Below are 24,078 nucleotides of genomic sequence, written 5' to 3'. Positions count from 1 at the left end.
AAGGAAATCTGGAAAGGGAAAAGTGAGAAAGAAAAAAGGGAAGGGAAAAGCGGGAAGGGACATTTGGACTTCCCAGGGAGCAGCAGCAGCTCCCGGCCCCGCTGCAGCCGACGATCCCAAATCCCCCCGGAATTTCCTCCCCATCCCCGGCTGCCTCCCCCGTTTCCCGCTGGTTTCTCCCGGTTTCCATGCCGGGTTTTGGGGCGCAGCGCCCGCAGGGACGGGGGGGGGTTTGGAGCCGTTCCCGGTGCCCCCAAAGCTCGATCTGCCTCCCAGATGGAGCCGCATTCCCCGGTAATGGGAAGCAGTTGGAGCAAAGGGCGCTGCTCCAGGATTTTCCAAAATATCCCGCGGGAAACGCATCCCGGGCACGCGGGACGCCCTTTAACCCTTCCAGGACCCTCGGGAGAGCCGGGAATGCCCCCCCTGGAAGGGGATTTAATTCCAATTTCCTCTCCGAGGTTGGAGTTGAGCCTTTAATCCCCCCCGGCACCGCCCCCCGCTCCCAATTCCCCATCCCGGCCCCTTCCCAGTCCGGACTGGGAGCGACTGGGCCGGGCCGGGCTCGGTTCGGGGTCCTGGGGTTCCCCCGGGGAGGGGACCCTGCCCCAGCCCAGCCCGGATCCCCTGGGATCCCCCCGGGATTGGGGGGAAACCCAAAAAGGGCACGGAGGGATTTGTGGTCTGAAGGAATTTGGGATCCAGAGGGATTTGGGGTCTGAAGGGATTTGGGGTCCGGAGGGATTTGGGATTGGGAGGGATTTGGGGTCTGAAGGGATTTGGGATTGGGAGAGATTTGGGGTCTGGAAGGATTTGGGGTCCGGAGGGATTTGGGGTCCAGAAGGATTTGGGGTCTGGAAGGATTTGGGATTGGGAGGGATTTGGGGTCCAGAAGGATTTGGGGTCTGGAGGGATTTGGGATTGGGAGGGATTTGGGGTCCGGAAGGATTTGGGGTCTGAAGGGATTTGGGATCTGGAGGGATTTGGGATCCAGAGGGATTTGGCATCCAGAGGGATTTGGCATCCAGAGGGATTTGGGGTCTGAAGGCATTTGGGATTTTTAGGTTCCTAAACCTCCCAGAATCCAGAGGGATTTGGGATCCGGGGGGATTTGGGATCCAGAGGGATTTGTCCTGCTTTGTTTCCCCAAGTCACCCTTCGGGGTGTGAGGGGTGAAACTCCAGGGAATTCCCTTGGATTGTCCCCCTCAGGGTTCCCAAACCCCAATCCCGGTTTAGGAACCCCAGGAGGTTTAGGAACCTCCAGGCTGCACCCCGCAGAACCCCAGGAAATCCAGGTGGGCTCCTCTGGGGTGGGGACGGGCCCGGCGCTCCCGGAGCCACCTGGAAAAGGAGAATTTTCCCAGGGAAAAATTCCCTGCTCCAGCTTTCCCCGCACCTCCCACGCTCGGCGAGAGCCCAGGGAGCTCCGGCTGCACCTGGCAGGGAGGGATGGAGGGGAGATGTGGGAATTTGGGGAAATGTGGGAATTCTGAGGGATGTGGGAATTTGGGGAAATGTGGGAATTTGGGGAGATTTGGGAATTGGGGTAAATGTGGGAATTTGGGGGATGTGGGAATCTGGGGGGGATGTGGGAATTCTGAGGGATGTGGGAATTTGGGGAAATGTGGGAATTTGGGGGATGTGAGAATTTGGGGGATGTGGGAATTTGGGGAGATGTGGGAATTCTGGGAGATGTGGGAATTTGGAGGATGTGGGAATTTGGGGGATGCAGGAATTTGGGGGATGTGGGAATTTGGGGGGATGTGGGGATTTGGGGAGATGTGGGAATTTTGGGGAGATGTGGGAATTCTGGGAGGATGTGGGAATTTGGAGGATGTGGGAATTTGGGGAGATGTGGGAATTCTGGGAGATGTGGGAATTTGGAGGATGTGGGAATTTGGGGGATGCAGGAATTTGGGGGATGTGGGAATTACAGAAGGATGTGGGAATTTTAGGGGAGATGTGGGAATTTGGGGGATGTGGGAATTTGGGGGATGTGGGAATTTGGGGAAATGTGGGGATTTGGGGAAATGTGGGGATTTGGGGAGATGTGGGAATTTTGGGGAGATGTGGGAATTACAGAAGGATGTGGGAATTTTAGGGGGGAATGTGGGAATTCTGGGGGAGATGTGGGAATTTGGGGGGGATGTGAGAATTTGGGGGAAATGTGGGAATTTGGGGGGATGTGGGAGTTGGGGGGGGATGTGGGAATTTGGGAGGATGTGGGGATTTGGGGAAATGTGGGAATTGGGGGGATGTGGGAATTTGGGGGGATGTGGGAATTTGGGAAGGATGTGGGAATTCTGAGGGATGTGGGAATTCCAGGGGATGTGGGAATTCCAGAAGGATGTGGGAATTCTGGGGGAAATGTAGGAATTTGAGGGATGTGGGAATTTGGGGAAATGTGGGAATTTGGGGGGATCCAGGGTCGGGACTGGGATCCGTTTTCCTTTGGGAAGGGTCCTGACCCCCCAATTCCCTGGAATGGGACCCCAGGGATCTGCAGATGGATGGTGAGACCCTGGCTGGATCTGTGTGGGAATCAGGGCTCGGGACGGGATTTTTGTGGGAATTCCGAGGCTGGAAGGAGCTGGGAGGGCTTTCCCTGGATTTGTGCCGGAAGGAAGGAAAAATCCCGGAGCTTTTCGGCAGGAAAAAATATCCCGGCTGAGGCTGAGGGAAAAGCTGCTGGGTTTTAGTGCTCCATAAATCCCCCGCAGCCCGGGATCATCCCGGGAAATCATCGCCTCCTCCCAGACAAAGCCCAGCACCGGCACCACGGGAAACCTTACCCCGATTTCCCTCCCCGGGGGAGTTTTTGGGGGAAATATTCCCAGAATCGGAGTTTCCAGCAGCTGACACTTCCCTGCTCTCTGTCAGCTGCGGGGGCTCGGATTCCCAGGGAAAGGGAGAGACAAAGGAATTACAGCTCCATGAAACCCGGCCCTGCTCCGCCGAGATCGGGGCTGAAACGGAAACCCGGCATCGCCAAAAAAACACCCGGGACAGGGGGAAAGGAGGGAGAAGAGCAGCTCCAGGGGCTGCCTGGGCTCGGATCCCGGCTCTGGGGGGAGAGGAGAGGGAAAACTGGGAGGGGATGAACGGGGCTGGGAGCGGGGAACGCCGCGGGATCCTGGAGTTTTGGGGTGTCCCCTTTCCCCCATTCCTTGGGATCCCTCCTGGCCCATTCCTGGGAATGTCCTCGGAGCCCGGTCCCGCTTCCCCGGAGCTCTGCTGAGAATTCGCAGGGAGGGAATTCTCCGTTTCCCAGGCAGGGAATTCTCCTTTTCCCAGGCAGGGAATTCTCCTTTTCCCAGGGAGGGAATTCTCCTTTTCCAGGCAGGGAATTCTCCCATTCCCAGGAAGGGAATTCTCCTTTTCCAGACAGGAATTCTCCTTTTCCCAGGGAGGGAATTCTCCTTTTCCAGGCAGGGAATTCTCCCATTCCCAGGCAGGGAATTCTCCTTTTCCAGGCAGGGAATTCTCCCATTCCCAGGCAGGGAATTCTCCTTTTCCCAAGGAGGAAATTCTCCCTTTTCCAGGCAGGGAATTTTCCTTTTCCCAGGCAGGGAATTCTCCTTTTCCCAGGCAGGGAATTCTCCTTTTCCAAGGCAAGGAATTCTCCTTTTCTCAGGGAGGGAATTCTCCCTTTCCCAGGGAGGGAATTCTCCCTTTCCCAGAGAGGGAATTCTCCTTTTCCCAGACAGGGAATTCTCCCTTTCCCCGCTCCCGGGGCCGTAATTGGCTCTGGATTGATTGGAGCCATTTCCTGGCAATGCCTGGGGGATAAATCCTGCGGGATCGATGGATGCCCCCGAGCGCTGCCCGGGAATTCTGCTGCCCTCAGCAGGACCGGAGCAGCCGCTCATTAATCCCGAATCCCTGCTAATTAACCCTGCCCAATCCCGAATTCCCGCTAATTAACCCTGCCCGACTCCTGGGCCTGGATCCCCGGGGGTTCGCGGGGATGGATCCCGGATTTGGGGCGGCAGCGGGGTTTGGGATTCACCTTCCCACCCCAAAGCGTTCCGTGATCCCGCCAGGAGCCGGAGGAGGCTCCGGCGGCTCCTGGAGAAGATTCCAGAGGCTCTGCTCCGTCCATCTGTCCTTCCCTGCTGTGGTATCGCCTTCCCTGCAGGCAGAGCTCCCAGCCCGGGGGCGGCAGCGCGGGGTGGATGGGAAAGGCAGCTGGACACGGCCCCGGAGGTCCTGGAAGGAGCCCGAGGAGGAGGAGGAGGAGGAGGAGGAGCAGATCCCTGTGCCAGGACATGGATATCCCAGCCGGGCCTGGAGTCTGGGAAAGCGCTCAGCTCCGTCCCAGCTCCGTCCCAATTCATCCCTGTTCATCCCAGTTCATCCCTGTTCATCCCAGCTCCATCCCAGTTCATCCCAGCTCCATCCCAGTTCATCCCAGCTCCGTCCCAATTCATCCCTGTTCATCCCAGTTCATCCCAGCTCCGTCCCAATTCATCCCTGTTCATCCCAGTTCATCCCTGTTCATCCCAGTTCATCCCAGCTCCATCCCAGCTCCATCCCAGCTCATCCCAGTTCATCCCTGTTCATCCCAGTTCATCCCAGTTCATCCCAGTTCATCCCAGTTCATCCCAGCTCTGTCCCAGTTCATCCCAGTCCATCCCAGCTCCGTCCCAGTTCAACCCAGTTCATCCCAGCTCATCCCAGTTCATCCCAGTTCATCCCAGCTCTGTCCCAGTTCATCCCAGTCCATCCCAGCTCCGTCCCAGTTCATCCCAGTTCATCCCAGTTCATCCCAGCTCATCCCAGCTCCATCCCAGCTCCGTCCCAGTTCATCCCAGTTCCATTCCAGCTCATCCCAAAACCATCCCAAAACATCCCAAAACCATCCCAAAAAATCCCAAAACCATCCCAAAACCATCCCCAAAACCATCCCCAGATCATCCCCAAAACATCCCGGAACCTCCAAAAAATATCTCAAAACCATCCCAGAAATGTCTCGAAACATCCCGAAAATTTCCTAAGACATCCAAAGATATCCCAAAACCACCACAAAACATCCCAAAACCATCCCCAATACATCCTAAGACATCCCAGAACATCCCAAAAATATCCTAAAAACATCCTAAGACATCCAAAGACACCCCTAAGACATCCGAAGACACCACAAAAACATCCCAAAAACATCCCAAAAACGACCCAAAAAATCTCAGAACATCCCAAAAACATCTCAGAACATCCCAAAAACATCCCAAAATATCCCAGCCCAGAGCCAGGCCGAGCCAGGCCGTCCAAATGTCATCCCATCCTTAATTAACCCGGCGTTAATTAGGGAGCGCGGCCGCTCCCGGGCAGCGCGGCCAAGGTTTGGGATGAGCTCTCGGCTCCCGGGGGATTTTCCCCGTTTGTTTTTGTGGGATTTTGCTGCACATTCCGCCTTGGACGCCGATTCCGTTCCCAGTCCAACCCCGGGCCGGGATCCTAAAAATATCCCTGATTATCCCCGGATGGTTTCCTGCTGATTTCCCAGCCCCGGGGTTGTTTTTCCTTCCCAGTCCCGACCTCCCAGATCCTGCTCCCGCATCCAAAGGGGTTCGGAGCATTCGGCCGCCCTGAGTGTTATTCCTGGGGATTCAAATCCCAAATCCTCCCTGGAGGGACACAAATTATCCCTGGAAGGACCCAAATCCCCCCTTGAGGGACCCAAATCCCCCCTGGATGGACCCAAATCCCCCTTAAGGGACCCAAATCCCTCCTGGAAACCCAAATCCTCCCTGGAAGGACCCAAATCCTCACTGGAAGGACCCGAATCCCCCTGGAGGGACCCAAATCCCAAATCCTCCCTGGAGGGACAAAAATTCCCCTTGGAAGGACCCAAATTATCCCTGGAAGGACCCCAAACCCCCCTGGAGGTACCCAAATCCTCACTGGAGGGACCCAAATCCCAAATTCCCCTGGAAGGACCCCAAACCCCCTGGAGGGACTCAAATCCCTCCTGGAAACCCAAATCCCCCTGGACGGACCCAAATCCCATTTGAGGGACCCAAATCCTCCCTGGAAGGACCCAAATCCCCCCTTGGAGGGACCAAAATCCACCTGGAGGGACCCAAATCACCCTGGAAGGACCCAAATCCCTCCTGGAAACCCAAATCCCCCTAGAGGGACACAAATTCCCCTGCAAGGACCCAAAACCCCCCTTGAGAGACCCAAATCCTCCCTGGAAGGACCCAAATTCCCCTGGAGGGACCCAAATCCCATTTGAGGGACCCAAATCCTCCCTGGAAACCCAAATACCCCTGGAGGGACCCAAATCCCCCGTAAGGGACCCAAATCCCCCTGGATCCCCTTCCCACGGGCAGGACTGGCTGGGAACCCCAGATCCAGCTGGGAATCTTTGGGATGAGCCCCAGGACCGTCCTGGCTGAGCCAAGGCGCCCGTCCAGCCCCACCTGGGGACACCTGGGGACACCTGGGGACAATTTTGGGGGCCTGTGTGAGCCAGGAGGGGATTCTGGCCCGCAGCTCCTGCTGGAGGAAAAAATTCGGGAATTCCTTGGTGAATCATCGGGAATTCTCTGATGGAAAAATCGGGAATTCTCTGGTGAAAACATCGGGAATCCCTTGGTGAAAACATTGGGAATTCAGTGGTGAGAACGTCTGGAATTGGCTGGTGAAACATTGGGAATTCACTGGTGGAAAAATCAGGAATTCTCTGGTAAAACATCCAGAATTCCTTGGTGAAAACATTGGGAGTTCACTGGTGGAAACTTCAGGAATTGTCTGGCAAAACATCAGGAATTCTCTGGTGGAAACATCGGGAATTGGTTGGTGAAACATGGAGAATTCTCTGGTGAAACATTGGGAATTCTCTGGTGGAAAAATCAGAAATTCTCTGGTGAAAACATCGGGAATCCCTTGGTGAAAACATTGGGAATTCAGTGGTGAGAATGTCAGCAACTGGCTGGTGGAAACGTTGGGAATTCTCTGGTGGAAACTTCAGGAACTAGCTGGTAAAACATCAGGAATCCCTTGGTGAAAACATTGGGAATTCAGTGGTGGAAAAATCAGGAATTCCCTGGTGAAACATGGGGAATTCTCTGGTAAAACATCGGGAATTCCTTGGTGAAAACATTGGGAATTCAGTGGTGGAAAAATCAGGAATTTGCTGGTAAAATATCGGGAATTCTCTGGTGAAAACACTGGGAATTGGCTGGTGGAAACATCAGGAATTCTCTGGTGGAAACATTGGGAATTCAGTGGTGAGAACATCTGGAATTGGCTGGTGAAAACGTTGGGAATTCTCTGGTGAAACATTGGGAACTGGCTGGTAAAACATCGGGAATCCCTTGGTGAAAACATTGGGAATTGGCTGGTGGAAAAATCAGGGATTCTCTGGTGAGAACATCAGGAATTCTCTGGTAAAACATAGGGAATTCCTTAGTGAAAACATTGGGAATTCAGTGGTGGAAAAATCAGGAATTTGCTGGAAAAAAATCGGGAATACTCTGGTAAAAACGTGGGGAATTCTCTGGTGAAGCATCAGGAATTCTCTGGCGAAAAAATCAGGAATTCACTGGTGAAACTTCAGGAATTGGCTGGTAAAACATCGGGAATTCACTGGGAGAAAAATCAGGAATTCTCTGGTGAAACATGGGGAATTTTCTGGTAGAAACATCAGGAATTCTCTGGTGAAAAAATCAGGAATTCTCTGGTGAAGCATCAGGAATTCTCTGGTGGAAAAATCAGAAATTCACTGGTGAAACTTCAGGAATTGGCTGGTAAAACATCGGGAATTCACTGGGAGAAAAATCAGGAATTCTCTGGTGAAAAAATCGGGAATTCTCTGGTGAAAAAATCGGGAATTCTCTGGTGAAACATCGGGAATTGGCTCTGTGTCCCGGCGGGAAGCCCCGGCCGCAGCAGGACAAAGGACAAAGCTCAACCCCCGGCTGCGGGGACGGCGCCCTGAGTCACATCCCGGCCCTGAAAGGTCCCTTTGTCCCTCTGTCCCTCTGTCCCTCTGTCCCTCTGTCCCCATCCCGGCCTCGGGGGCGCCCCGAGCGCTGCGGAGGAGCCCGGAGGGGCCGGGGGGGCTCGGCCGGGCCCCCCGAGGGTCCCAAATCCCCCCGGAGCCGCTCCCGGGCCCAGAACTGCGCTGAGAGCCCGGATTTTGGGGTGCCAGCCCCGATTTTGGGGTGCCAGACCCGATTTTGGGATGCCCGTACAGATTTCGGGATTCTAGCCCAGATTTTGGGACACTCGCCCAGGTTTTGGGGTTCCAGCTCAGATTTTGGTGTTCGAGCGCAAATTTTGGGATTCTAGCCCAGATTTTGAGGGTTCCAGATCAGATTTTGGGGTTCCAGCCCAGATTTTGGTATTCTAGCCCAGATTTTGGGATTCTAGCCCAGATTTTGGGAGTTCCAGCTCAGATTTTGGGGTACCCACCCAGATTTTGGAATTCTAGCCCAGATTTTGGGGTGCCCGCACAGATTTTGGGATACCCGTCCAGATTTTTGGGATTCTAGCCCAGATTTTGATATTCTAGCCCAGATTTTGGGGTGTCCGCACAGATTTTGGGGGTTCCAGCTCTGATTTTCGGGTGCTCACCCTGATTTTGGTGTGCCCGCCCAGATTTTGGGATTCTAGCCCAGACTTTGGGGTGCCCGCACAGATTTTGGGATACCCGTCCAGATTTTGGTATTCTAGCCCAGATTTTGGGGTGTCCGCACAGATTTTTGGGGTTCTAGCCCAGATTTTGGGATTCTAGCCCAGATTTTGGGAGTTCCAGCTCAGATTTTGGGGTACCCACCCAGATTTTGGGGTACCCACCCAGATTTTGGGATTCTAGCCCAGTTTTTGGGGTGCCCGCACAGATTTTGGGATACCCGTCCAGATTTTTGGGATTCTAGCCCAGATTTTGATATTCTAGCCCAGATTTTGGGGTGTCCGCACAGATTTTGGGGGTTCCAGCTCTGATTTTCGGGTGCTCACCCTGATTTTGGTGTGCCCGCCCAGATTTTGGGATTCTAGCCCAGACTTTGGGGTGCCCGCACAGATTTTGGGATACCCGTCCAGATTTTTGGGATTCTAGCCCAGACTTTGGGGTGCCCGCACAGATTTTGGGATACCCGTCCAGATTTTTGGGATTCTAGCCCAGATTTTGATATTCTAGCCCAGATTTTGGGGTGTCCGCACAGATTTTGGGGGTTCCAGCTCTGATTTTCGGGTGCTCACCCTGATTTTGGTGTGCCCGCCCAGATTTTGGGATTCTAGCCCAGACTTTGGGGTGCCCGCACAGATTTTGGGATACCCGTCCAGATTTTTGGGATTCTAGCCCAGATTTTGGGGTGTCCGCACAGATTTTGGGGGTTCTAGCCCAGATTTTGGGATTCTAGCCCAGATTTTGGGAGTTCCAGCTCAGATTTTGGGGTACCCACCCAGATTTTGGGGGTTCCAGCCCAGATTTTGGGGTTGCAGCCCCTCCGTTCGCAGCCCGGATTTGGGACCCGCTCCCTCCTTAGGAACGCGCCCCTGTCCCAGCGCCAGGCTGGGACGCAGCCAGGCGGTTCTGGGATGAATTCCCGCGGACATTCCCGCTTTCCCGGGGAGGTCCGGGATGTTTTTCCCTCCCTTCGCTCTCTCCCAGCCGGGCTCTGGCATCAGCCGGGCTCGGCTCGGGTTTCACCCTCCGCGCGTTCCCAGCGGGGGGAGCTCGGGAAGCTCACACGGATCCAAGCCGGGAATGCGAGAGAGAGAGAGATTCCCGCTGAAATGGGGGAAAATCCAGTGAAATTCCCACTGAAATGGGGGGAAATTCAGTGGAATTCCCACTGCAACTGAGAAATCCAGTGAAATTCCCACTGAAATGGGGGGAAATTCACCGAAATTCCCACTGAAATGGGGGAAAATCCACAGAAATTCCCTCTCAAGTGGGGGAGGAAATTCAGTGAAATGCCCACTGAAATTGGGGGAAATCCAGTGAAATTCCCACTGAAATTGGGGGAATCCAGTGAAATTCCTGCTGAAATGGGGGGGAAATCCAGCGAAAATCCCACTAAAATGAGAGGGGGGGGGATCCAGTGAAATTCCCACTGAAATGGGGGAAAATCCACAGAAATTCCCTCTCAAGTGGGGGAGGAAATTCAGTGAAATTCCCACTGAAATGGGGGGAAATCCAGCGAAATTCCTGCTGAAATTGGGGGGAAATCCAGTGAAATTCCTGCTGAAATGGGGGGGAAATCCAGCGAAAATCCCACTAAAATGAGAGGGGGGGGGATCCAGTGAAATTCCCACTGAAATGGGGGAAAATCCACAGAAATTCCCTCTCAAGTGGGGGAGGAAATTCAGTGAAATTCCCACTGAAATGGGGGGAAATCCAGCGAAATTCCTGCTGAAATTGGGGGGAAATCCAGTGGAATTCCCACTGAAACTGGGAAATTCAGTGGAATTCCCACTGCAACTGAGAAATCCAGTGAAATTCCCACTGAAATGGGGGAAAAATCCAGTGAAAATCCAGCTACAATGAGGGGGGGGAAATGCACTGAAATTCCCTCTGAAATGGGGGGAAAATCCAGTGAAATTCCCACTGAAACTGGGAAATCCAGTGAAATTCCTGCTGGAATTGGGAGATTCCTGATGGAATTAGGGAAATTCCTGTTGGAATTGGGAGATTCCCACTGGAATTTGGAAATTCCTGCTGGAACTAGGAGATTCCTGATGGAATGAGGAGATTCCTGCTGGAATTGGGAGATTCCCACTGGAATTTGGAAATTCCTGCTGGAACTAGGAGATTCCTGATGGAATGAGGAGATTCCTGCTGGAATTGGGGAGATTCCTGATGGAATGAGGATATTCCCTCTGGAATTGGGAGACTCCCACTGGAATTTGGCTCCAGTGGCACCAATTCCCTCAGCCCCAGCCCTCCTGGGAGTGGGAAAATGAGGGAAAAATTCCCAAAATCCATAAAATCCCCGGGGAAGGACGGACATCTCCAGAGTGATCAGCCCGGACCAGCTCGGCCTCTGCCGTGTCCCACCCCGGGATTAATTGGATTAATTACCCCGGGTTAATCACGGCTGGGTCAGCTCTGGGACACCAATCCCGATTTTTACCTGGAAAAACCATCCCTGGCTTCATCCCAGCACAACTGGGGGGAGGAAACGTGATTTTTCCAGCCAGGAAAATTCCATTTTTCCCATGGAATTGGGGCTTTTCCCTGCCCTGCTGGCCGCCCCCCTGTCCCCCCCAATATTTTGATGTTTTTCCCCAAAAAAAATCCCCAAGATTTTCCCTGAATTCCCAGCTCAGGGAGCTGCCAGGCCTCGGACAGATGTTTTCCATAAATAACCAAACAAGGAGTGCACGGGAACGGGGAAAGCAAATCCAATTAGGCTGGAGAAATTCTCTTGGAAAAGGGCTGCGCTTTAATCAGCTCTGTATCAAAATAACAGATTTTAGCCCCAAATTCCTCCCTTTTTCCAGAGAAAGCCTGGCTGGGAGCGTGTCCCCATCCCTGTCTCGCTAAACCTCAGTTCAGCCTTCTCATCCCAACCCTTTAGATAAAAAAGAACAGGAATATCTGAGCCAAAAAAAATTAAAAAGGCAGGGGGGGAAAGGGTTTTGTCGACAGAAGGGAGGAAGCTTCAGGGTTCGCTCGATTTTCTCAGATAAAAATTGATTTTTCTCCTGCTGCTGGCTGGGATTTTGGCTCGGGATCGGGATCCCCCGGGACTGGGATTCGCAGCGTGGGTTTCACTCAAATGGACAATTTGTTCCTTTAATTGGTTAAAACCTCAAAAGCCACAACAAGAGCGGCTGGGGGAGCCGCAGGAGCCAATCCTGCCCTTTTCCTTCCTTCCTTCCTTCCTTCCTTCCTTCCTTCCTTCCTTCCTTCCTTCCTTCCTTCCTTCCTTCCTTCCTTCCTTCCTTCCTTCCTTCCTTCCTTCCTTCCTTCCTTCCTTCCTTCCTTCCTTCCTTCCTTCCTTCCTTCCTTCCTTCCTTCCTTCCTTTCCTTTCCTTTCCTTTCCTTTCCTTTCCTTTCCTTTCCCTTTCCTTTCCTTTCCCTTTCCTTTCCTTTCCTTTCCTTTCCTTTCCTTTCCTTTCCTTTCCTTTCCTTTCCTTTCCTTTCCTTTCCTTTCCTTTCCTTTCCTTTCCTTTCCTTTCCTTTCCTTTCCTTTCCTTTCCTTTCCTTCCCTTTCCTTTCCTTTCCTTCCCTTTCCTTCCCTTTCCTTCCCTTTCCTTCCCTTTCCTTCCCTTTCCTTCCCTTTCCTTCCCTTTCCTTCCCTTTCCTTCCCTTTCCTTCCCTTTCCTTCCCTTTCCTTTCCTTTCCTTTCCTTTCCTTTCCTTTCCTTTCCTTTCCTTTCCTTTCCTTTCCTTTCCTTTCCTTTCCTTTCCTTTCCTTTCCTTTCCTTTCCTTTCCTTTCCTTTCCTTTCCTTTCCTTTCCTTTCCTTTCCTGAATTTCCTGAATTTCCTGAATTTCCTGAATTTCCTGAATTTCCTGAATTTCCTCGGCTCCCCCAGTCCCGACCGCTCTTCCCAGCGCCGGGTCCCGCTAGAGGGCAACAGAAACCCGGCAAAGAAGCTCCGGGAAGGGCCTGATGAGCCTCGGCTCCCACCTCCGAGGCACCAAAACCCCTCCAGGCGCTCCTGGATCCCGGGATTTACCGGCCCGGGGTGCCAGGGAGGCTTTCTGGGGGGATCCGTCACTTTTTTGCTCCCTCTGGCGCAGGAGCCGGGATCTCCTCTGGGATTCAGGAGGAGTCTGAGAAGGGCAGGATCGGAAATGTTGGGAGAGGCTCCGAGGCCACCAAATCCCACTTTTCCCTGAGGAATCCGTTCCCGCCGCATCCCCCTGCCCTCCCGCGTCCCCAGGGAAGCTGCTCGGGGGATAAACCCCGACCCAGCTCCCAGGAAATCCCTGCCCAAGGTCGGATTTGCAGCAGGGCTCGGCTTTCCGAGGATTCCAGGAGGAGCCGAGCAGCGCTGCAGGAGCCCAGCCTGGCTCCCCTTCCCAAAAATCCCCGTCCAGAGCAGATGGGGGCGGGCAGCGATCCCGCTCCACACCGGGATCATCCCGGGAATTCGCTCCGGTTTTGCTTCCCAAAGCAGCTCAGGGAAAGGGGGGATGAGGGAGGGATGTGGAGAGGAGCACAAAGGGATGCAAAGAAAAGGGATTTTTCTCCTCAGGCCGGGAGAATCCCGGGTTTGATCCCAGTCCTGCCCATGGGAAGTTAATTCCCGGTATTCCAACTTCTCCGGGAAGGTGGGGAAAGGAGAACTGCTGCCCTCCACGGGCTAAAAGCCACCACAGATCCCAAAGCAGCGGCCTCCGGCTGCTTGCTAGGGGATCCCTGCCGTTCCTTTGTGGATAAACTGGAAACCGAGGTCACCGAGGGCTTTTGCCTTTCCCTGGAGGGGGAACGGGGCCGATCCCAGAGGGCGATGCCGGGGACAAGGACAGAGCCGGGCATCCCCGCGGGTGCCCCTTGTCCCCCCATCCCAGTCGGCTCCAGTTCTCCCAGTGCTGCCCCTCCCGAGGGAGCGATGGGGATTTTGCCAGAGCCCCCCCAGAGCCCCCCAGGGCTCCCCCATCCCCCAGGGACCCCCTCGGGGGGCTCTGCTGGGCCGCGGGCACCAAAGGGTTACTCCGGAGGTGCCGCTCGGCCCCGGCACCTGGCGGGGGAGGCGGGAGCGGAGCCGGAGCGAGCAGGGATGGAGCGAGCCGGGCATGGAGCGGAGTTTCCCTGAGACTCGGGGCAGCGCAGGGGCGGCCGGGGGGGCCGGGAGGCGGCGGGGCGGGCAGGGGGACAGGGGAGGGGACAGCCCAGGGGACGCGGGCACGGCGGCGGCCGCCGGTGAAGCCGCCGCGCCTCGCCCGGACCCGGAGCGGCCCCGCGGGGCGGGAGCTGCCGGGGCCACCATGGGCCGGGGGGGGCCGTAGGGAGCCGCTCCGCAGGGGAACCCCCCCTTCCCCTCGCTGACGCTGGAGGAGAAGGGAGGGAAAGACGGGAAAAGGAGGAAAATCCCGGCGAAACCCTCCCCGAAGCGGAGCCGCGGAGAAGGCGGCGGCGCCGGCTGGAAAATGCATCTTCCTCGGAGCTGCGTCCTCCTCCTCCTCCTCCAGGGCAGCATCGCGCTGCTGGTGAGCGCCGGGCGGGCAGGGCAGGGGGGGACGGGGGCTGCGGCCACCGGGGGTCGCGCAGCCTCGGGGATGGGGCGTGCGGGGAGCGGCAGCGACCCCCGAAGCCGAGCCCGCATCTCTGCCCGCCCCCCGGGGGAAAAACGCGTCCCAAAACTTCTGTTATTCGGCCGCGGGGAGCGGGCAGGGCTGCCGAGGAGAAGGCTCCGGATCGCCCCAGAAATCCGCACCCCGCAGCCCCGCTCGGCAGCCCGGGGAGGGCTGGGGCAGAGCCGGGGCCGGCTCCGGGCTCCGCTTCCCGGAGCTCCCTCCGCTTCCCGCCGCCTCCTCGGCCGGGTCAGCCCCGGGCACCCGCGGCTTTTCTGGGTCCCCCAGCCCCGGGCGATGCGGTTCCAGCCCCCCCGGTGCCCCCAGCCCCCCTGGATGTGGGATTTGGGGGTTCCGGGAGCGGAGCTGGCGGAGGAGCCCGGGGCAGCTCCTCGGGTGACAGCTCCGCTCCGCTGTCCCCTGTCCTGCGCTGTCCCCCTGCCCCGGGGGTCCCCAGGCCATGGCGGGGATGGAGGGGGCGCAGGGGTGGCGGTGAGGGCACAGGGGGTGCAGGAGCTGCGCCCTGAGCGGGCAGAGAGAGAACCGGAGCCATTCTGGCTGCTCGCACCCATTCCCGGAGCAGCCGGGAGGGAGGAGAGCTCGAGGGGCCGCTGCCGGAGGGGAAAGAGAACAGAATAAAGGGGAAATCGGGGCTGCGAGGCTCGGGAAGGGGCTGGCAGGGGTGGGTGACCATGGGGAAGGGGCTGGCAGGGGTCGGTGGGCATGGGGAAGGGGCTGGCAGGGGTGGGTGACCATGGGGAAGGGGCTGGAAGGGCTCGGTGATCATGGGGAAGGGGCTGGAAGGGCTGGGTGACACTGGGGAAGGGGCTGGCAGGGGTGGGTGACCATGGGGAAGGGGCTGGGAGGGGTCGGTGACACTGGGGAAGGGGCTGGCAGGGCTGGGTGACCATGGGGAAGGGGTTCCAGGGGTGGGTGACAATGGGGAAGGCGCTGGCAGGGGTCGGTGACCATGGGGAAGGGGCTGGAAGGGCTCGGTGATCATGGGGAAGGGGCTCCAGGGGTGGGGGGCACTGGGGAAGGGGCTGGCAGGGCTCGGTGCCACCAGCAGCTCCTCCATCCCCCCATCCAGGTGTTCTGCGCTCCAGAGGAACCCGAGAAAGGAGCGGATCCAGGCGAGCCCCGGGCCCGCGGGAGAGCCCCGAAGCTGCGGGAGCTGCTCTCCCCAAAGCCCCTCCCGGGCCTGAGCCCGGCCCCGCAGCAGAACCGGACCCTGCCGGGGCCGGGCAGCGGCTCCCGGGAGCTCGGGGCAGCCCCGGTGAACCGGCCCGGGTGGGATCCCGGGGCAGCCCCGGTGAACCGGCCCGGGTGGGATCCCGGGGCAGCCCCGGTGAACGGGCCGGGCCGGAGCTCGGCCCCCGGGCACAGCGGGACCCGCGGCCCGCCCCGGGCAGGCTGCAGAAGCTTTTCGGCTGGGGAGACTTTTACTCCAACATCAAGACGGTGAAGCTGAACCTGCTGATCACGGGCAAGGTCGTGGATCACGGCAACGGCAGCGTCAACGTCTTCTTCCAGCACAACTCCACGGGCCACGGCAACATCTCCGTGAGCCTCGTGCCCCCCACCAAGGCCGTGCAGTTCGACCTGGAGCAGCAAATCTTCATCGAGGCCAAGGAGTCCAAGGTGTTCAACTGCCGCGTGGAGTCGGAGCAGGTGGCCCGGGCCAGGAAGACCTCGCTGTGCACCTTCGACCCGGCCAAGACGTGCTCGCAGGAGCACACGCAGAGCCGCGCAGCCTGGCTGTGCTCGCAGCCCTTCCGCGCCGTGTGCGTGTACATCACCTTCTACAGCAGCGACTACCGCCTGGTGCAGAAGGTGTGTCCCGACTACAGCAAGCACAGCCAGCGGCCCTACTTCCCCTCGGGGTGAGCCCCGGGGCAGCGATTCCCGGGATTCCCGCGATTCCCGGGGCACCATTCCCGGGCAGCGATTCCCGGGATTCCCGCGATTCCCGGGGCAGCGATACCGATTCCCGGGATTCCCGGGGCAGAGATTCCCGGGATCCCCGGGACAGCGATTCCCGGGATTCCTGGGCCACCATTCCCGGGCAGCGATTCCCGCTATCCCCGGGGCAGCGATTCCCGGGGCAGCGATTCCCGGGATGCCTGGGGCAGAGATTCCCGCGATTCCCGGGGCAGAGATTCCCGGGATTCCCGGCCCACCATTCCCGGACAGCGATTCCCAGGCTGCAATTCCCGGGCCGGGATTCTGGGGCTGCGATTCCCGAGATCCCGGGGGCAGCAGGGGTGGGTGGGAGGGAGGGAGGGAGGGATGGCGGTGGTTTTGGAGCACGGGATGCTCCCTGGGAAAACCGCAGGCGTGGAAGGAAGAGGAGAATTTCCCATTTTCCCCGGTGGGAAGAGCGGCAGCGGCGGCCCCGGGATGTGGAGCGAGGGCCGGGTTTGGGATGTGCGATCAGGACAGAGCCACGGTCGGGACTCGAGTTCCTCAGTGCAATAATGGCTCGGCCTGGTTGGGATCGGGGATTCCAGGTTAAAAGGGCTCCGGAGGAAGGGTCACAACCCCTGGAGAGCGGGAGGAGCTCGGGAAAGGGGGGAAAAGCCGCCTGACGGTGCCACTGCCCCCGGGCACCCCCCGGCTGCCCCACATCCCGGCTCTGCAGGAACTGGGGGGGGATCTCCCATCCCAAAGGCTGCCGGGGTGGGCAGGGGGGCTCTCCCCACGCCAGGCCGGTGCCGCGGGGGGCTCGGGGACCCGGAGCTGCATTCCCGGGTGGGGCAATCCCGGCGGAGCGGGCCCGGTGTGCGGGAACAGCGAGGGATCGCCGCGGGGGCTGATTCACCCCGGCTTCCCCTCCATCCCCTGATCCCTGCCTGGATTCTTGCCCGGATCCCTGTCCCCATCCCTGCCCTGATCCTGCCCGGATTCCTGCCCCAGTCCCGATCCCTGCCCGCTGCCCGGCGCCGCCGTTCCCGGGCAGAGGGATGGGAACGGGAGCTCAGGGCCGGGATTTCATCCCCAGGGAAGGAACGAGGAACGGGAACTCCCCCGCGCCGCCCCGGGGAGGGAATAAAGCGCTCACGGTGGCACCGAGGCAGGGCCGGAGTTTTTTGTGGATGGAGAGGGAAAACAAACGTGTGGGGTTGGGAATGATGGCCGCGATCCAGGCCCGAGTCCAGCTCCAGCTTTGGGCTGCCAGACTCCCTTTGTGTGGGTATTCCCAATTTCCTCCCCTTCCCCAGGAATCCAAACCTCAGGCTCCCATTTTTGTGATGTTCCAAATTGCCTCCCTTTCCCCAGACATCCGAATTTCAGTCTCTCACCTATCTGGGCATTCCCAGCTCCCAGGTGTTCCCATCTCCTCCCCTTCCCAGACATCCGAATTTCAGGCTCCTATTTTTGGGGCATTCCCAACCTCCTCCCCTTCGCAGACATCCAAACTTCCGTCTCCCACTGGCACCTTCCCTCCTCCAGAAAAGACCAAAAAAAGCCGCTTCCCTTCCCTTTCCCCCCTGAATTCCCTGAATCCAGAGCACCAGGCCAACTCCAAAAATTCCTTCCCACCCTCACAGGACAGGTCCTGCCCCCGGAGCTGGGTTTGTACTTCCCAAAATTTATTTATTCCCAAAATAAATCCCTTCTCCAGAGCTCTTTGCCGGCTGCTGGCAGAATTTCAGGATGAGCTCACACATCCAGCCAGGAGCTGCTCCCCAAAACCCGCGGAGCCTCAGAATCCATGAGGAGACTTTTCCTCACAGAGCCCCCGAAAGTTGGGAAAAGCTCCGGGAAATTTCTCCTTTGCAGGAAATAACGGGAGCGAGGTTTGGGTTGAGGAGGGGAGGGAGGGGGAACTAAAAACAGGACTCAGGTTTGCGGGAGGAAGGAGACACAAAAATCGTTAAAATTCTCTCATTAAAAAACAAACCAAAACCGAAAAAAAATCCCGGCACAAAAGTTGTGGAGAAATGTGGAGAAATTGCAGAGAATCGGCGGCGGGAGCAGGAGGAGGCTCCAAGGACGCGCGGCTGCCGAGGGGATGCGGAGCCGCGGTTTCTAAGGAGACCAGGACGGGCCATTATTCCAGCGTGGAGAGGAGAATTCCTGCTCCAGGAGCCGCGGCCCGCGCGGGAGCCGGGGAGGAGCTGCGGGAGCAGCAGCGCCCGAGGAAAAATCCCAAACCCATCGCGGCAGCCGAGCGGGGCCGAGCATCCCTGGGATTCGCGGCGCTGGGGGCTGTTCCTGCCTTTGATCCAGGGGTTATCCCGGTTTTCCCCATCACAGCCAGACCCCAAAGGCCGGCCCTGCCCCACAAACAGCGATGTCAAACATTCCCGGTTTTCCAGCAGGTTCTGGGATTGTTTTCCCTCCCATCCACGGGTCAGGACAAAGCTCTGCCGGGAAGGAGTTGCCACCACCAACCTCTCCCCATCCACGGATTGTCCTGTGCCAAGAGGGAGGGAAAACCTCGGGAATCCCATCCCAAACCCTCTCCCAGCATCCAGAGGGGGAATTTTAGGGAGGGAAGGAAGGAGAGAAGGATCCCAGCCGCTCCCACACGGCCGCATTCCCAAAGGGATTGGGATGCAATCCCAAAAGAAGAGGCTGGACGGCTCCAGTGCCAGCCTGGCTCCTGCCAGGTTTTCCATGGCTGCGGGGGCTTTTCCAGCTCCAGCGGCTCCTCCGAGGGCTGCAGGAGGTGCCTGGATCCCCTGGGATCAGGGAGCAGCTCCTGGGAATGCTGGAACCCAGCATTCCTGGATCTACAGGCAGGAGAAGCAGCGGGATAAAGGGAGAGGGAAGTTTGGGAGGATGGAAAACACAGACCTGGAATAAAACAGGGAAAGCTGTCAAGGACAGGGATGGAAAACTCATCCAGCCCCAGCCCAAATCCCTTTCAGACTCCAAGGCCTGAGCAGAGAATTCCCAGCTCAGATCCCAGCCCCTGCCTGCAGTGGAAACGCCGTCAATGATTCAGGATGGGCTCCGGAGCCCTGGAAGGCTCCCGGCTCCCTCGGGAATGGCTCAGGGAGGCTGGGAGGGAGCAGCCCCCACCCCATTCCAAGGGGGGCTCCCGGGTTTGGGAGCTGCTGCTCCCACTTCCCATGGAACTGTGGTGGCTGTGGAGATCCGGGAATGCCTCCGAGGATGAAGCAGGGAGGAGGGAGGGCTCCCACATTCCCAGGCTTTTCCAATGTCTCTGTTCCAAACTGCATCCAGCACGGCCGCTTCCACCCGGGGGATTCCCCACAGGAGGGAAAATCCCACTGCTGTGGGAGAACAGCCCCAAGCGGGAGGGAACCCCGAGCTCCAGGCGCGGGGGCTCTGGAATGTCGTGTCCTGCTCAGGAAAACACAATCCCAACGGCAAACCCAGGGAAGAGAGGGCGCTGAAGGAGATTCCTGATGGATTCTGTGCAGGGAATGATGGATAAACGAGGGGTGAGGCAGTGCTGGAGCAGCCGGTGTTTTCCAAACCTTTGGAATTGCAGCCTGCTCTTAACTCTGCTCCATCTCCTCACCTCTAGGACCTGACACATCCCCCTGGATGCTGAAATCCAGCCTGGAATATTCCCATTCCCATTCCATTCCCATTCCCTTCCCTTTCCCATTCCCATTCTATTCCCATTTCCATCCCATTCCCATCCCCATTCCATTCCATTCCATTCCATTCCATTCCCATTCCCATTCCCAGTTCCCATTCCATTCCCATTCCCATTTTATTCCCATCCCATTCCCATTCCATTTCTTTCCCATCCCATTCCCATTCCCATTCCATTCCATTCCTTTCCCATCCCATTCCATTCCATTCCATTCCATTCCATTCCATTCCCAGTTCCCATTCCCATCCCATTCCCATTCCCATTCCATTCCTCCATTCCCATTCCATTCCATTCCCATTCCCATTCCATTTCCATTCCATTCCCCTTTCCATTCCATTCCCATTTTATTCCCATTCCCATTCCATTCCTATTCCCAGTTCCCATTCCATTCCCATTCCCATCTTATTCCCATCCCATTCCCATTCCATTCCTATTCCATTCCATTCCCCATTCCCATCCCATTCCATCACATTCCCATTCTGTTTCTTTCCCATTCCCATTCCATTCCCATCCCCATTCCATTCCATTCCATTCCATTCCATTCCATTCCATTCCATTCCATTCCATCCTATTCCCATTCCGTTTCTTTCCCATCCCATTCCCATTCCCTTTCCCATTCCCATTCCCACCTGCTCCCATCTCCAGCTGTTTTTTTCCCTGGGGGCAATCAGAGCCATTCCTGGATTTTCCCTCCCCTTGGATTTTCCTGGATTTTGGGATGCTCCAGCACTTTCCACGGCCAGGGATTTGCTCATCCCAGCCCTGGGTCACAGCAAACCTTGGGATCTTTAATTAACGCCCTCCTTGGCTCGCCGGGCTCAGCCAGATGGAGCTTAATTTAATTAGGAGATTTTAATTACCCACAATAGCAGGATTTCCAAACCGCGGACAGGAGCGAGAGGTTTTGGGATCAGCCCCAATTTCACCCTGGAGCTGCCCATGGGATGCAGGGAACGCTGGGCACCGCTTTCCCAAAATTGGCTGGATTTGATCAACATTCCGAGGAATTTTGGCCACACCCAACCAAATCCATTGGGAAACTCCATCCAAACTCCTCAGCAGGGGGAATGGCTGAGCCTGGAGGGAGCAACATCCCGGGATTTTTGTGCTTCAGGGATCAGAAATTGCCAAGGAACGCAGGCAAAAATTCCAGAGGGACCCCCAGGACCCCATCCCTGCTCCGAGGGCTGGGGCTGTCCCAGTTCTCCCAGTTTGCCCAGTTGATCCCCCACCAGCTGCGTGAGATCCATGAAATCCTTGCCTGTCCTGCTGTTCCTGGGGGAATCAGGGATCCAGGGAGCTGCTGCTGGGAGCAAGGGGATAATAAAAAATAAATAAATAACATAAAAATAATAAAACAATAAAATGATAAAAATAACGTAAAAATAACGTTAAAATAACATAAAAATAACGTTAAAATAACATAAAAATAACATAAAATAGCATAAAAATAACATAAAAAGAATAAAACAATAAAATAAGAAAAATAAGAAAAAATTATATTGAAACACGTCAATATAATAATAAAAATAAAATAAATATAAAAATAAAACGAATAATAATTATGATAATGATGATGATGATAATAATAATGATAATGATGATAATAATGATAATGATGATGATGATGATGATGATGATGATGATGATAATAATAATAATAATAATAATAATAATAATAATAATAATAATAATAATAATAATAATAATATTTCCAAGAGGAGCCCTCAGTGCCATCCTCTCCTTGCCAGGATCCCTCCTCACTCCATGCCACAATTCCCCTCTTCTCCCCAGCCCTTCCCCGTTCACTCCCTCAATTAACACAGCTCCTCCAGGGATTTGAATAATTCAGTCCCAGGGATGGAACCCGATGGAAGGAGCAGCAAAAATCCCAATTCCACTTGAACCAAAACCGGGCTGGATTTCCCTGCCCACGCTTTGCCCAGGAAACTTCAAAAAGCCAAACCCTACAGAGCTGCTCCTGCTTTATTTATCCAGTTTATTTTTTCCAAAAGCCTCCCAGGCCATTCATTTCCCCAATTATTTCATGTGCTGCTCTTTTATTTTTCCCTGATTTTTCTTTTTCCTGCCCCACTCAGGGAAGTCTCTCCCCCTTTTTTGTGCATCCACAGCACCCCCAGCTTTAAATTAAATTAAATTTATATTTATATTTCAATTAAATTTAAATCAAACACACCCAAGAATCTGGGATTGCCAAATTTCCTGCAGCCTGAGCCTGGAACTGCAGCCAAGGAGCAAAGTGGGCAGCAGGTCAGGAAAGAACAAATAAACCCAACCAAACCCTCTCTAATTAAATGTCTTCATATTAAATTAACTCCAAAAAAAGTCATTGGGAACAAGGGGTGGGGGGGGGGAATTCGGGACACCAGGATGGAGATGAAGGAAAATGGAGGGAGAATTTCAGAGAATAAATCCCAGGAAGTGGAGAAAGCTTCAGCAATGGAGTCCAAAAAATGAAATTAAATTTTAAAAAATTGTTTCATTCCCTTTTCTGGGAGAGCTCCCACAGCCAGGAAAATCCTGCAGAAAACACCTGGGACAGCCAGGGACAAACGGGGACAAATCCAGGGACAAACAGGGACAGGGAAAAGGGTCTGGATGCTCTGAGGGGCTGGAGCTGGGAGTAGGGACAAGGCAGGGATCCAGGGATCCATTCCAGGGATTCAGGGATCCAGGGATCCATTCCAGGGATCCTGGGAGCTGTTCCTGGGGGATTCGGGGATTAATTCCAGGGGGATTCAGGGATTCATTCCAGGGATTCAGGGATCAATTCCAGGGGGATTCAGGGATTAATTCCTGGGGGATTCAGGGATCAATTCCTGGGGATTCAGGGATTCATTCCAGGGGGATTCAGGGATCCATTCCTGGGGATTCAGGGATCCATTCCGGGGGATTCAGGGATTCATTCCAGGGGGATTCAGGGATCAATTCCTGGGGGATTCAGGGATCCATTCCTGGGGGATTCAGGGATCCATTCCTGGGGATTCAGGGATCAATTCCTGGGGGATTCAGGGATCAATTCCAGGGATCCATTCCAGGGATTCAGGGATCCATTCCAGGGGGATTCAGGGATTAATTCTGGGGGATTCAGGGATCCATTCCTGGGGGATTCAGGGATCCATTCCAGGGGGATTCAGGGATTAATTCCTGGGGATTCAGGGATTCATTCCAGGGGGATTCAGGGATCCATTCCTGGGGGATTCAGGGATTCATTCCAGGGGGATTCAGGGATCCATTCAGGATCAAGGGGTCCATTCCAGGGATCCAGGGATCCATTCCTGGGGGATTCAGGGATCCCTGGAGCTGCTCCAGGGGTGAACAGGGAGAAGGAGGCACATCAAAGGTGGCCCAGGGGATGAGAGGTCCCTGTCTGATCCCTGAGCAAAGGCAAGAGCAGGAATTCAAAGCCGGAATTCAAAGCAGCAGCACCAGGTCCAGGCTCAGCGTGGCTCCTCTGGAAAGCTGGTGGGTAAAAATTCCCTGTGCCTGAGGAATTCCCAGCTCTGGAATGCTGATTGTTAAATATTCCCTGTGGAATTCCCAGCTCTGGAAATCTGATTGTTAAATATTCCCTGTGCCTGAGGAATTCCCAGCTCTGGAAAGCTGACCAGTAAATATTCCCTGTGGAATTCCCCCCCCCCGAAATTTTTAAATCCTGTGACGCTCTGGAATGCTGATTGTTAAAATTCCCTGTGGAATTCCCAGCTCTGGAAAGCTGATCAGTAAATATTCCCTGCTTTGGAATGCTGATTGTTAAACATTCCCTGTGGAATTCCCAGCTCTGGAAAGCTGATCAGTAAATATTCCCTGTGGAATTCCCAGCTCTGGAAATCTGATTGTTAAATATTCCCTGTGGAATTCCCGCTCTGAAAGCTGATCGTAATTTCCCTGTGCCATCCGCTCTGGAATGCTGATTGTTAAATATTCCCTGTGCCTGAGGAATTCCCAGCTCTGGAAAGCTGACCAGTAAATATTCCCTGTGGAATTCCCAGCTCTGGAATGCTGATTGTTAAATATTCCCTGTGGAATTCCCAGCTCTGGAATGCTGATTATTAAACATCCCCTGAAGCCCCTGGGGTTGGGAAAAGGAGGGAGAGGAGCTCTCCTTCCTCCAGGGATGGAAAACGCAGGACAGGAGATCCCTGATCCATTCCCTGGGATCCATCCCCTGCTCAGATCCCTCTGGAACTGCTCCCAGGGGATTTGGGGCTCGTGCCAACATTCCCTGGTCCCGGCCATCCTGAATCCCATCAGGATTGTCCTGCTCTCCCTCCTCACC

General features: G+C 55.7%; 1 protein-coding gene across 1 annotated transcript; it reads left to right on the top strand.

The window, feature by feature from the left end:
• Window positions 1-13,416: 13,416 nt before the first annotated feature.
• On the top strand, window positions 13,417-16,412 carry NXPH3 (neurexophilin 3). Its single transcript, XM_030966044.1, has 3 exons — window positions 13,417-13,453; window positions 13,916-14,116; window positions 15,291-16,412. The coding sequence occupies exons 1-3, from the start codon at window positions 13,417-13,419 to the stop codon at window positions 16,085-16,087; spliced, it is 1,035 nt and encodes a 344-aa protein (XP_030821904.1). The 3' UTR covers window positions 16,088-16,412.
• Window positions 16,413-24,078: the final 7,666 nt, after the last annotated feature.

The sequence above is a fragment of the Camarhynchus parvulus genome, chromosome 27, assembly GCF_901933205.1.
Source record: "Camarhynchus parvulus chromosome 27, STF_HiC, whole genome shotgun sequence".
Taxonomy (NCBI): Eukaryota; Metazoa; Chordata; class Aves; order Passeriformes; family Thraupidae; genus Camarhynchus; species Camarhynchus parvulus.
This window is presented reverse-complemented; position numbering and strand designations above follow the sequence as displayed.